The 13127-nt window shown below is 47.2% G+C and overlaps 2 protein-coding genes and 1 long non-coding RNA gene across 4 annotated transcripts; all 3 read left to right on the top strand.

Moving 5' to 3' along the window:
- The first annotated feature begins 3590 nt into the window (after positions 1–3590).
- On the top strand, positions 3591–6926 carry LOC100845884 (F-box protein At2g32560). 2 transcript variants are annotated; one of them, XM_010234167.3, is made up of 5 exons: positions 3591–5021; positions 5211–5293; positions 5466–5647; positions 5805–5879; positions 6471–6926. In XM_010234167.3, the coding sequence occupies exons 1-5, from the start codon at positions 4311–4313 to the stop codon at positions 6656–6658; spliced, it is 1239 nt and encodes a 412-aa protein (XP_010232469.1). In that variant the 5' UTR covers positions 3591–4310; the 3' UTR covers positions 6659–6926. The 2 variants fall into 2 exon arrangements, with proteins under 2 accessions (XP_010232469.1, XP_003564433.1); XM_003564385.4 differs by having other exon boundaries at positions 3599–5021; positions 5214–5293.
- A 592-nt stretch (positions 6927–7518) lies between these two features.
- LOC104583341 lies at positions 7519–8239 on the top strand. The gene is made up of 2 exons (XM_010235227.1): positions 7519–7563; positions 7694–8239. Exons 1-2 carry the CDS (start codon positions 7519–7521, stop codon positions 8237–8239), a joined length of 591 nt encoding a protein of 196 aa, XP_010233529.1.
- A 594-nt stretch (positions 8240–8833) lies between these two features.
- LOC104582885 lies at positions 8834–12284 on the top strand. The gene is made up of 3 exons (XR_002964141.1): positions 8834–10240; positions 11734–11859; positions 12028–12284. It is a non-coding gene; the product is annotated as an uncharacterized LOC104582885 (long non-coding RNA).
- The last annotated feature ends 843 nt before the right edge of the window (positions 12285–13127 follow it).

Below are 13127 nucleotides of genomic sequence, written 5' to 3'. Positions count from 1 at the left end.
TTGCACCGCGCGGGTCAGGCCTGACTGATCTGGACTATGAATTCTCAAAGAAAAGAAAAAACACTCTGGACCATGAATTCCACTAAAAAAAAAACTTTGGACCATGAACGTTCCTGAACCAAACGCAGTAGATCAGCCTTTGGATCAGTTTGCCGTTGCCGAATTGTGTGTGTTGTGATGTATCAATTTTATAATTATTGTGAAAAATACATACAAAGTAAGTTAGCTGAACAATGAGATAGGTAAAAGCGATTGGACAAATGAAATTGTGAGAATCTACACCAATTCAAAACGCGGACTTCGTGGTTTATGAATTATGATGCGCTAAACTTATCTTGTAATTTATCATGAGAAATGAGTTGACTGATCTTCAATTTTCGATCCAGATCTTAGCATCAGGCGCTTTTTTTTTCACTTTTACACCCTTGAGTTTTCTTAGAATTGTGCAAACTTGTGAACTGAGCCTAACACAGATGGTCTGATTTCTTGTGGTGGAACCAGGCCACCTAGGTTCAAGTTTTAGACTTGGACATTGGTGCTCACATTTATCCGGCGCTACTCTTTAAGCGGTAGGTGGCATACCCAAGACTGGTCAACTCAGTCTCTTGTAGGTGTCAATCTCTCAAGACTGGTCAACTCAGTCTCTTGTAGGTGCTCATAATGGTAGGGTGTGTATGTGTGCGTTCATAGGGATGAGTGTTCGCGTTTTTACCGTGTTTTTGAAAAAAATGTGCAAACTTCATGTAATCAAAAGATTTTATGGAAATAAGAATGAAGTCTTTTTCTCCGTAAGAATGAAGTCATGATGAAATATCAATGAAACTTGAAATGATGGAATGGACTATACAGGCCTGGAACTATACAGCACACTTGTGCAGTCTAATTCTTGTGTAGCGTTAGTATATCCTCCATGTAAATCAACTACCCCCTCCGACCCATATTAGTTATCTCAAATTGTCCAAATGTGAATGTATCAATGTTTAAAAAGTGTTTAGATACACGAAACATTTCGACAATTAATTTCGACCAGAGAGTTGCTTTTAAATTTTAAACTATTTTATCTCTCGAACCGTGCACCTGATTGACAATCATTTTTCGTCGTTAGCTTATCTTCCCGAGATCAAACTAGATATCGTGTTCATTCGGGGTAATAACGAATGAAAACCTCGACGGAGAGACAGATGTACTGTGATAGAATTGCTCGCGCAGGGGTGGGCTAATTTCTGCTGTTGAGTCTTTACTTTTGGCCAGTTTTTGGCTTTGGACGCTGTGGTTCTTTGTTATCCCCAGCCGAACTTCGTTTGGGCTTTCTAATAAAGCCAGATTGAAAAAGCCTTTTTCTAAAAGAAAAACAGATGTACTGTGATTTTGCTGCAGCAGCATTTACAGGCGTCAGGCCAACAAGCACCGCAACATCCATTCCAGCCTTATCCTGTCAAGACAAGAGCATCTATATCCAGCCCCTGTTTCAAAGGGCATGCGCATCTATACATATCCAGCCCGTGCATCCCGGCTCTTTATTTTTTTCCCATGGAGCGATAGGCGGCGCTAATTACGACCTGATCAAGCTGCAGACATGCTGCTGTCTTAATTGAGTGTACACCGTCCCCAAATAATTAGGGTACGGGGCGATACGATACGCGTATATATGTACTGTACGTGGACGGTGCAGCGGGCCGTGCCCGTGGCCGCGCGTTGACAATCCCGTTCATAGTGATACCGAGAGATCATGGCACGCATTTATGTGCTTCGCAACACGGTCAATTCACACCCCATATATATGCTCCACCCGTCACGTCGCATGGGCGCCTCTCGCGTTGGAGTGAGCGGCCACCGTCACCGGACACTGCCAAATAATTAATCGCGCAACAGTAAGAAACATCGAGGCATCGACCAGAAGCTTCGTCGTTGTCGCGTTTGTGGCATCGAATTTATGCGGCGGAATGTGACAACAGCGGCAGAATAGAATCCATCGGATCGAATCATATCTTGCCGAACTTTAGAATGTTCTATCTCACGGTACTTTCGGCGGAGAGATGATAAACGTTTTCACTTATAACCGTTCGCTCGTGCAGCCTTTTCTCGATCCTCCATTGCACGACACGTCCCATGGAATTTCTCTGAAGCCTCGCCCCCTCTGAATCTAACGGTGTTGCTAACCGAAAGCCGCCTCTGTAATCTAATTCGAGCACGTCATTTTTTCTCTCTGCGAAAAGGAGGTGTGTAAGTATTTCTTTCCAATTTCCTACCATGATACGTGGTAATCTAAATCTTGAAGAGCAACATTCGTTACGTTACGGCTCCTTGATCCGAAAATATTCATGGAGGAACATTCATTTCCCAGCACCCGGGGTCATCCGCCAGGGATTATCAGATCAAGGTTGGTACCTACTAGCGGTTATTATGGTTGGGATCTCCGATCTCGTAGTGTGTAGTATTAGAGAAGGACAATATTAGTAGCCAACAGCTGGCTATAAGCCCATCTAATAGCTATCATGTACAATAGTGAGTTATAAGATGTTGTATCTTATTAAATCTGGGTCCACATTTCACTCTCACAAATAGACTAGGAGATTGTGCTGCAGATGGCTGTTAACAGCCCACTTCCTCTTCTCACTCATCCAATTTAAATTTCTATAGACAGCTTATAGCCGACTATTATTCTTGCTCTTAATTAGTTTCCGAGGCCCTCGGATTCATGTGGAGTACTTCTTCTTTGGAGGAAAGTCGGAACTTTTATTCATTGCTCAAATTCCGGATGAGATCACCTGCGGGCAGAGCCCGAATAAGTTAGGCAAGAGCCATCTTTGCAACGTCTCCTGTGCACTCACGAGCCTAGCACAAGCCGTTGGGTACGAACGAAATCAAAAAAAAAAAACCGTTGTGTACGCACCGTGTGCAAACTTCAAGGAAAAAAAACAGTATTTTTAAGCGAGCTACCAGTAAAATAGAAATAAGATGTATCGGAAAGCTTCTTGGGGGAGAACCGTACATCGAGCGAGCCCATGCACGATTAATTAATTAGCTTATCCTTGGCATAAAAAGCCACCCTGATCAGTAGTTAACCACGACCCAACTCCAAATCTTGCTCGTCATCCATCCCAGAAGGGGAAAGACGAGTTAAACAAACGCATTATTCCAGCGTACGCATCCAATCTTTGGCACGCACCAAAACAAGTGGCAAATCAAGCCGAAAACTTTTGACCAGAGAGGAAGCGTGCAGCAGCCCGGCCGGGAGGGGACGAGACGATAGCATTACAATCCTCCTTCTGTTGTCGCTCGAGTGGTTGGTCTCTATCGCCGTCTGAGCAACCAAGGCAGGATTCGGGATGGATCGAAGGTGACTTGACCTCGCCTTTGGTTTCTCCACGCCCTCCGTTGGACCCAGCGCGCGCAGCTCCACCAGTACCCACCAATCGGCCTCGGTGCCTCACTTGAAACGAACACGCCGATGTTGTTTTCAGGCTGCCAGATTTAAGGCAGACGTCGTCCCGGGTGAAAACAAAAGGTCAGGGGATGGGGTTAGCACTTAGCAGGGGTGTTGGTTGCTCACTGGCGACGAAAATACTACTGCCTCCCTCAAGTATTAAGTGATTTAGATTTGTCCAATACGAAGGTATCCATGCCTACACCCACGCCTCGCAGACAAAGTTTGGTGGTTTGGCAGGGCGGTGTTGGGAGTTAGCAATAAGTAGTTGTCTTGTTCACCCACGGTTCACCAACCGCCGGGCCATCACCTCCGAGCCTACAAAAAGGGACGATCGACCGATAGCGGCCACGTTAAACCCACCGTGTTTCACTTCCTCTTCACCTAAGTCGAATCTACAATCCAACAACCAAATCCTCTAGTAAAACAAAGGCAGAGACAAAGAAACGTGCCGCAGAAGCAGCTCGTGTGATGAGCATGGGCATAGACAAGCTGCTGAAACTGATCGCCACCATGCTCGTCTGAGTGAGGATTAGTGAACGAACTGCTAGTGCAGTGCTGGTGCTGCTACTGTGGTTAGCTTTCCAGCAGTGGGGCTCCTCAAAAGCAGAGAGGTGAGACTAGAAGCACACATCAAGGCAAGGCGGAGGAGGCAGGAATCATTCCCCTGCAAAGCTGCCGGCGCCACCTCGTCGGCGCTGTCCCCGCTTTCCTGGGCCGCGTGGGGGCCTATCCCTTTCTCTTCTCTCTCTCTGATGGTCCTCTGATTGGACTTCTTGGGTGTGCTGTGTTGCCGCTGTCGTCGCACCACCACCACCACCACCACCCCACCAGCACCAGCACCAGCTTCTCGATCGATCGATCCTAGCCCCCTTTTCTTGAGATGCTTCCGCTGCTGCTTATATCCACGCTCCCGGCCTTCACGCTGCTGCTCGTCGCGCCCGCCTCTTGCAAGCAGCCCTGGAAGCTCGTCCGGGAGCTCGGCCTCGTCGCGCTGCTGCTGGCGCGGGAGCTGCTCAGCCTTCAGAGGCACCCCGCCGCGGCGGGCAGGGCCAAGGAACGGCAGGGCGGTGTCCTCAGAATGCCGCCGTCGAAGGCGAAGGCGGTGAAAGCGGAGGAGCCGGCATTGGCGGAGGATGCCGACGCGGCGGCGCTCCCGGTGCTGGACCTGCCGGAGCTGGTGCTGGACCGCGTGCTGCAGGAGCTGTCCCCGGCATCGCTGGCGGCCGTGGCGTGCGTCTGCGCGGGGCTCAGGGACCGCTGCTCCTCCATGGACGGCCTCTGGGAGCGCCACGTCCGGCGCAAGTGGGGCCGCGTGCTCAGCGCCGCCGCGCGCCAGGAGTGGGAGGCGGAGCTGCTGCTGGCCGCCACCAGTACCCTCCCGCGCTCGGCGGCCAGGCGGAGGAGCTGGGTGGACTCGCTGGCGTGCGCCTGGCCCTTCTCCTGGACCCGCTGGCTCAAGGGGGACGCGGCCACGACCGCCGCCGCCGCCCGTCCCGCGCCGCCAGCGGACTCCAAGTCCAAGGCCGCGTGCTGGTACCGCGCGCTCGAGTGCGGCCAGTTCTGGTTCCCCGCCCAGGTGTACAACCGCGAGGTACTTAACGACAGATATACTGCTCCCTCCGTTTCATAAAAATTAGCATGAATTCAATTCCGTATCAATCTTATCTTTATGGAATGGAGGGTGTACCACAGATTAGTTAAAATTCGGATTGAATTTGTTTAATTATGCTCGTGTCATTAGATTAGGCGCGTTGTTTAATACCGAGAGAATCTCTTTTAGCAGGACGGGCATGTCGGCTTCTTGCTATCGTGCTACGACGCTCACCTCCGCTATGACAGGCGAACCGACACCTTCACCGCCAGGTACTGAATCCAAATAAAATGTCCATGGAATTGACCACTGGTGACTGATGTAGTTAGTGATCGAGATATACATGAAGGCGATTAAGAGTGTTTTGGTTCAGGGTTTATTGCTACGGTTGGGGATCAGGGATGGCGTTCAATTAACCTGCTGATGGGTTCTGAATTCTGATAGGTACCCGCCTCACGGCCGGAAACTGGCCAAGGAGGAGGACGGCGTGCAGTGGTGCAGGGTCCGCGCGGCTCCGGCGAGCACGCCCCCGCCGCACGATCTCCACGTCTCGGCCTGCTTGGACGACCTGCGCCCCGGCGACCACTTCGAGATCCAGTGGCGGAAGAACAAGGATTTCCCCTATGGTATGCACCCAATCCAATCCGTAGTGATCATCAGCAAGCAAAATTCTAGCCTTGTACTGCCCAGATGCTCAATATGACTGTTGAAATTGGCTTCCTTGGTACTGTGTATCGGTGTAGTGGCAGCACTTGGTAACGGATGCTTTGTGATGGATTACAGGCTGGTGGTATGGTGCCGTGGGCCATCTGGAGTCGTGCAACGCAAACGAGCATCTCTGCCGTTGCCACGAAGACGGTAAAGATCCACCACTTCGTCTCCACAACCCTTTTTCGCCTTTAGACATTGTTGGGGCAATTACACGTGCGGCCGGATATAAAACCCCGGGGAAGAGTACAAACCAAAGAGTGCGGCACGGTCCACCCCAAGTACACCCTTTCACGGACACACACGTGCCCCCTCCTTCATTTAATATTTTTTTTTAATTATGCCTTGTCTAATTAACTAAAAGAGAGAAGGGAGGAAAATCCAAACATGTGGTTACGAAGGGCTTGGAGTGGCCACAGCGTTACTAGTTATTGGGACGTTTTATCAGTCCGCTGACATACAGATAGTAGTACTACAAGCGAATGATGGTGCAAACCAGTGAAAAATATCCGGGAACAGGACGGAGACAGCAAAGGTTCGCTGTCCCCAAAGTTGAACTTGAGAAGAAAAAACGTCGTCGCTACAGTTTTATTCCCCGCCATCATCGTATCCACACTCTATTCATACATCCAGTACCTTGTGTCGTTCATATCCATAATACTAGCATTATGCTGTTCTATCATTTCGTGTGTGTGCTCATCTGAATAATCTTGTTGGTGTTTTTTTTGCTTCTTCTGGCAGATGCGATCGTTCTGGAGTTCAAGCACTACGCGCCTGGTTCGAAGTGGAGGCAGACCACGGTGAGCAGGAAAGACCACAGGGAGAAAGGGGACGAGACGGACGGTTTCTACGGAGGCATCAGGAAGCTCCAGACCAAAGACGAGATAACTACCTGGCGGAGGTTCTGGCCGGTTGATGTCCTCAACTGAAGAACTGCTGCCAACCTGCTCCTCTGAAGAGCTGCTGCTGCCCGCTTCTGAATTTTCCCTTTTTCTTTTGTTGGGTGGAGATTTTTAAGATGAAGCAAAAGATTTGCTCCGTAGGAGATTTATGTGAATTGTAGATGATGGTGTACAGCTTTTCCATGTTTTTAGTTCGCGCTGGGCTGTTGCCGGATCCTGGTTGATATGGCAGCTTGTAAATTGTCTGAATTATATAGTACGTACGGTAAATCGCCGTCAGATTATCTTTTGGTGATGTTTTTTTTGCGATGCAACTATATGCTAGTCAGCGAGGTATGCAGCTGCCGTGGACTTCTCCTGGAATTATTATGCGGGTCTGACGATCAGGTACCTAATTTCTGGCAAAGTGATCGAGCGCTCATCGGTGCTATGTTTGCGGAAGGATGGGGACAAGAGTCGTGCCTAATTTGTTGCCATGCTTTAAGTTGGGGGTCTCGAAAGAAAAAGAAAGAGTAAATATCATAGAATCTTTAGGACGAACCGTATCACAGAACTACATCTTTTGGGGGTTTTTTCACTTAAACCTGATAATTGGGCAAAAGTGTATCACAGAACCCATAATCAGGATGTCAACGGCGCTAACACGGGAACTTACTCGGGACCCCACCTGTCGGCCTCTGTTACTTAGGATGGCTTAACCGGTCGGTTTTTTAGGCCGGTTCGGACGGTTCGGGCTGGTCGGGACACTGGAGTTCCTTAACTGCGCTCTTCCCTTTGTTCTCTCCCGCGAGTCCGCTGTTCCCCTATGTCCTCCCGCTCTTCTCCTCTGTTCTTCGCTGTTCCCGCAAGGAGAGACGAAATCGAAGGTGGCGGATGAAGGCGCGAAGATGACGAACAACAGTGATGCTTCATCTTCCCTGTCTGCAGTTCAGGTTTGTTCGAATTTGGGGATTAGGGTTTTCGATTTGGGAATTGGGGTTTTTGATTTGGGGATTAGGGTTTTCGAATCTGTTTGGGGCAAAATTGGTACGATTTGATGCTTCTGGGCTGATGTTTTCGTAGGAATTTGGCAAAATCCCGATGGACGTGGATGATATCGAGTGGTACGGTTGGGAGATGGACTCTATTGTGAGGTGCCGCTGTGGGCAGATACCAGTTCGAAGGGTTGCATTTGAAGGTTGTTATACTGGTCGGCGTTTCATCAGCTGCTGCTATGACGATGAAACGAGATGTGATTTCATCTCATGGTATGATCCAGAATGGCCTCCTACCATGCAAAGGGCTTTGGAGAAGCTATGGGGCATGGGAGAAGCAAAAGAGAAGCAAATTCATGCCGAACTCAACTCACTGATGAACAAGATGCTTGAGGATAAGCTCACAGCTGAGAAAGAAGTGGTGAAGTTAGAAGGTGAAGTTGACAGTCTGGTAGAGGAGAAGGTGAAACTGGAAGCTGAGAAGGAGATTGCCTTTCAGAAGCTTCAGGAGAAGAAGAAGTGGATTCTGATTGCACTGAGCTGCAATGTGGCATTAGTTGTAGTCTTGGCTTATGTCACTCCACTGAAAATAGCGGGGACAAACCCTAGATACAGTAAAAAGCAACAACGATGATAGCGGGGGCTTACATCTCTATGGTCTGATGCTTCCATGGATCTTTATGCACGGGATTCGCCGCCGCCGAGGCCCCCGAGCCGCCGCCGACGTCATCGCCGCCCGCTTCCACCTCCATCTCTCGTCTCGCCTTTCGGGTAGGTGGGTTATCGGGCTGAGCCGAACGCGCCGTCCCGAGCGAGCGCAGTTAAGGAACTCCTGTGTCCCGACCAACCCGAACCGGCCTAAAAAACGACCGGTTAAGCCACCCTAAGTAACAGAGACCGACATGTGGGGTCCCGAGTAAGTTCCCGTGTTAGTGCCGTTGACAGCCTGATTATGGGTTCTGTGATACACTTTTGCCCAATTATCGGGTTTAAGTGAAAAAAAAACAAAAGGTGCAGTTCTGTGATACGGTTCGTCCTAAACTAGGGGTTCTGTGATATTTACTAAAAAAGAAAAGCTACTCGTATGTTGTTTGGAGTTTTCCCCGCTGCTACCTTAAGCTCAGACGTCATATCTTTACTGTTCCTTAATACACAGTTACTTTAGTCCATGGTACGTCGTTTGCCTCCGCGCGCCCGCTCGATCGAATAAGATACCGGTATGGGCCGGCCCACTCTCTGTCGCCCAGTCCAACATCCCTCGCGTCCGCCTCACCTGCCGGCCGCCGCCGTAGGGCAATCATCACGGCATCAACGCCGGACTCCTCATCCCGCATCCATCCATCCCTCGCAGCCGCCTCAAACATCGCCGGCCCTAACCTCGGACCCGCAGCCCGATGCCTGGCGCGTGCCCGCCACCGACCAAGCCGTCGCGTGCCCACGGCCGCACGCAGCCGAGCTCCGACGGGACCACGCACCGCCGCCGCCTACCCTGAAGCCGCGTCGCCATTGATCATCGTTGTATCTTTATCCAACCCGGCCACGATGATGTCTGCCACCCTCCAGCCGCCGTCCGCGGTCCACGCCGCCCGCACCGCCGCCATTCAGCCGCAGTCCGCCGTCGACCCCGCGCTCTCCAGCCGCACTCCGTGACGCAATCCCCAGACGGAGTCCATCCCCCGGTCGCCGCGATGCAATCCCCAGGCGGAGTCCATTCCCCGGCCGCCGCGATGCAATCCCCAGGCCTAATCGTCGTTGTTTCGTTTTATAATCGCTTTGCCTGTTGCTTTATGTCCTTTTGTTTTCATGGTGCGGTTCAGCGATCAATTCATTAGAACTTTTTACAAGAAGAAGGTCATCGATCTAAGCCCAATGTTGGAGACAAGCATGGCTGGATTCTTCAAGTTGAGGATTGGCTACGGTTAATTCATTAATGGAACCTATGAAATTAAAAAATTCATGCTCCAGGGTGAGACCAGTGAATGGTAGAGGTAGAGTTCTTCCATCCAATCCCACCGATGACAATTGGATTGATGTCTTATCTCCCGTCAAATTTAGGTAAATTATCCGTATATCATCTGCATGTAGGTAAATATATTGTGACATGAACTAAATCCTGCTAACTTTACAGCAATTACAATTGATAGTGTCCAGTGTTTCCTTTGATTATCTGACACATATCTCATATTGTTGTGCTTTGTTCCAGATAGGATGATATATGTGCAGCTAGCTCAATATAGTTCACTTGGGGGACAGGAGGTACTAGATGGAATATTTTATTTCAAACTATGATATGAACTTCCTAGATAACCATGACCATTTTATTTCAAAAATGTTGGTTTTGTTATACTTATACTTGCATGACTTCTGTCTTCTGTATATTTTTTTCGATAAAGGTTATGCAACTTAGGCATGAGAAGTTACAGCAATGTTGTGTGTCAACCATGCTTATATTATAATTAGTACCCCTTTTGCCGTTTTGGTATTTTGGCACATCACAGCAACCTACATGTTCCTATGACGTGATATTGCCGAGTGAATTTTGTATCAACTGCACCCTTCCTGAAGGAAAGAAATGGTAGAAGAATAAAGAAGTAAGTAGGGAGGGAGATCACGGCCTCCAAGGCAACACATCAAGGTAAGCCATCAATCTGAATTCGTAGCACCACTAAATATATGAACTTGTCAGTAGCTTCTTGACTGAAACTAAGGTCTGAACAATTTGGATGATGCACACATCGGTATACTTAAAATCAAAGGTATTGCCAGTTTCACACATATTCATGTATTGTCTGGCTTTGAGAGTATAAATTAAACACCACCTGATACCTTTTATTTAATCAAAGATGTTAATGATATTCTAATGTCTCCTCTACCACTAGATCAATCCAAGAGACAAATATACACTTACTTTTTATTTTACAGATTTTTTAAGTTTCAATCTAAGGACATGTTCAATTAAGCATCACTTTGTGCACAACAACATTAACTTGTTTCATGTCATTTTACTTTAATTCTTGAAACTAGCTTTATCTGAAGTGGTACAGTGTAGTTTGTGTGAGAACATTTTTTAAAGCTCTGCACCATCCATCCGTCTTCTCGGCTGGCAAGGTTGGTCTGTGGATGAGCATGGGGCGCTATGCGGGCTCCATGGACCTGAGGACGGCGAAGGCGGTAGAGGTGGTCAAGGACTGGAACCCCCCCCCCCCACCCCACACACACACGTCGTGCTCCGCTCGCCCAAGAGAGTCACTGTGCATGAACGTACACGCTGCCTGTTCCTCCTCTTCAAAACCGCCTCTTGTTGATCTCCATTCGGTGTGATTCTGATGTGGTCTCCTTTCCTCTGTTTTAAAACTTGCATGATAGTAAAATATAAAATTGTTAGATACCAATTTTTCTTGTTGATGCAGTCCTGTATAACCGGTAAAGTGAACAGAATTCTTGCATTTAATGGATTTTAATGGCACTGCATTTCGTGTTGTTCGAAAACACCAGCGCTACCGAAGAATGCTGCATTTTTGTGTTGTTCGAAAGCAACATGGTCACCAAAGAACATCTGTTCATTTTCCAAGTGGTAGATTGTACATGTCAATTCTTTCGCTTTTGTCATTCTTATTAAGCGATAGTAGATTGTATCTCCGTTGCAACGCACGGGTACTTAGCTAAAGTGCTTTACTACACTTCTGTTTCCCTGCAGGCTGATGATATAGAAAACGAAGCAAACAAACTTAATTAAAAATTCATAGGAATTTTCACGACCAGGCAGTTCTTTAGTTTGATATTTGCTGTGATTTACCCTCCTGAACAACAGTCATTAGCTGAAAATTCATAGGAAATTCAGGACAAGTTTTACCATCCTCTTATTTAGTTATTATCTCAATACTGTTTGACCAGTGCCAAAATGATTTTGTTCCCTTAATCGTGTTTGCTGTTTTCTGAAAATTCATACAGCAGTCAGCAGTCCAATTAATAAATATATGAACGGCTGGTTTTTGGTTGTTTGCCTTTGTTGAAGCTGCTATGAGAATGACCCATGCAGATGCATTTCTTCCTAGCGTAATTTAGTACGTCATACGTAACGTTGGCAATATGTATTTGTTTTATTCTGATTTTCCAAGATCATTCCAGTATTTTACCTCCTTGCCAAAGTAGAAGAGGCTGCAGACAAACATATAGGTGGACCCATCAGATTGTTAGTAGCCATACTCTTAAGCATCTATGTGCTGCAAAAGTTGTGTATACTACATAAACAAGGTTTGAAGGGTTAAAATTAATTGTGTTGCCACATTTTATTCTCAGTACAACAAGTCCAAATTGTGTGAGTTTTTTTTGGGCAAAATAACGGACCAGCAAGTATTCCTGTTGGTGTTTTGTACTTTATTCTGATTTTTGTTCTGAACCTGTCGCCTCTCATTTGTGCAGCCACCTATGTTTTTCCAGTGTATCCGTGATCTGTAGTTTTGTACTAAGGTGAGCATGATACAACCAAGAGATGTGTGTTTCTAGCCTAAACTCAATATGGATGGTTAGTCATGTTACTTGGTTTGGAAGATCCATGGCTGATAACGAAGTGCAGTTTTGATTTCAAAATTTACTGCACACGAGGCAACATTGCCTTCGATAGTAGTGTACAAATAGAAGTTCAGGAGTCCTCTAATTTTTTGTTTATGCTCTTTGGAGATCAGTCTAATAAGAAGTACAAACCGGAGAAGGAAATCATCACTGCGTAAAGCTGAAGACATTGCAGTAGAAGTAGGCGCTCTATTGTAGGTTGGGTGTGTGTTGTAGTTTTTTAAAGAAGGTTGGAGGTGTGTTGTAGAATGCCGGAGGCTGCATGTGTGGTAAAACGCCGGAGGTTGCATGGGGCTTGTTGGAGAGATACAATCGAAAATCACACGAGCATTGCACCTAATGCATGTATTCATGAACTAGAAGCAAGTGAGGCATGATATTAGTATTTTCATTAGCAACAATAATTTTGATGTCTCTACAATCTATTGTTGTACCGTAGCAATGCACGGGCACTTAATTAGTCATCATTTAGCTAGAGCATGTTTTTGGAATTGATCAAAGTCGATAAACAACTAATGCGAAGGATTCGCATGGCGGCATGCGGATTTGTGGGACGTGAAAGCGTGTGCTCCAACAATTTTGGCTACCCTGACTACCGAGTACTCGAGTCCAAAGGCGAACCGGGGATACTCCTGCTGCATCGTTCAAAACTATAAGTTGTGTTTTGACTTTCCATAGCCTCTAATGCATGATTTTAGCCAAGACTTTTACTTATAATAAATTAAAAAACTAACTAGTTATCGCCCACGTGTGCACTAGTTACTCCGATCCATAATAAACAATTATCGCTCATTTAGTAGAACTTCGTTTCCATATTAATATCTCAACCAAAAATGGGTTCAAAAAATAAGCCTCAGCAGGTTGTATTGTGTGATCACTGCTTGTGCAGAGTCGATTTCCTTTGATATTAGAAGCACGAATAAGCAAAAGGACCCTTCCGATCATAGCCA

Source organism: Brachypodium distachyon, chromosome 2, assembly GCF_000005505.3.
Source record: "Brachypodium distachyon strain Bd21 chromosome 2, Brachypodium_distachyon_v3.0, whole genome shotgun sequence".
Lineage (NCBI taxonomy): Eukaryota > Viridiplantae > Streptophyta > Magnoliopsida > Poales > Poaceae > Brachypodium > Brachypodium distachyon.
Note: the sequence above shows the minus strand (reverse complement) of the source record. Positions and strands in the feature narration are given on the sequence as shown.

What these genes read in the sequence shown, in the direction of transcription:
- LOC100845884 (XM_010234167.3), top strand. Translation starts at nt 4,311, where the DNA reads ATGCTTCCGCTGCTGCTTATATCCACGCTCCCGGCCTTCACGCTGCTG. An exon ending in ACCGACACCTTCACCGCCAG is followed by an intron (nt 5,294 to 5,465) that starts GTACTGAATCCA and finishes GAATTCTGATAG; the next exon opens with GTACCCGCCTCACGGCCGGA. An exon ending in GAACAAGGATTTCCCCTATG is followed by an intron (nt 5,648 to 5,804) that starts GTATGCACCCAA and finishes GATGGATTACAG; the next exon opens with GCTGGTGGTATGGTGCCGTG.
- LOC104583341 (XM_010235227.1), top strand. Translation starts at nt 7,519, where the DNA reads ATGACGAACAACAGTGATGCTTCATCTTCCCTGTCTGCAGTTCAG. An exon ending in CTTCCCTGTCTGCAGTTCAG is followed by an intron (nt 7,564 to 7,693) that starts GTTTGTTCGAAT and finishes ATGTTTTCGTAG; the next exon opens with GAATTTGGCAAAATCCCGAT.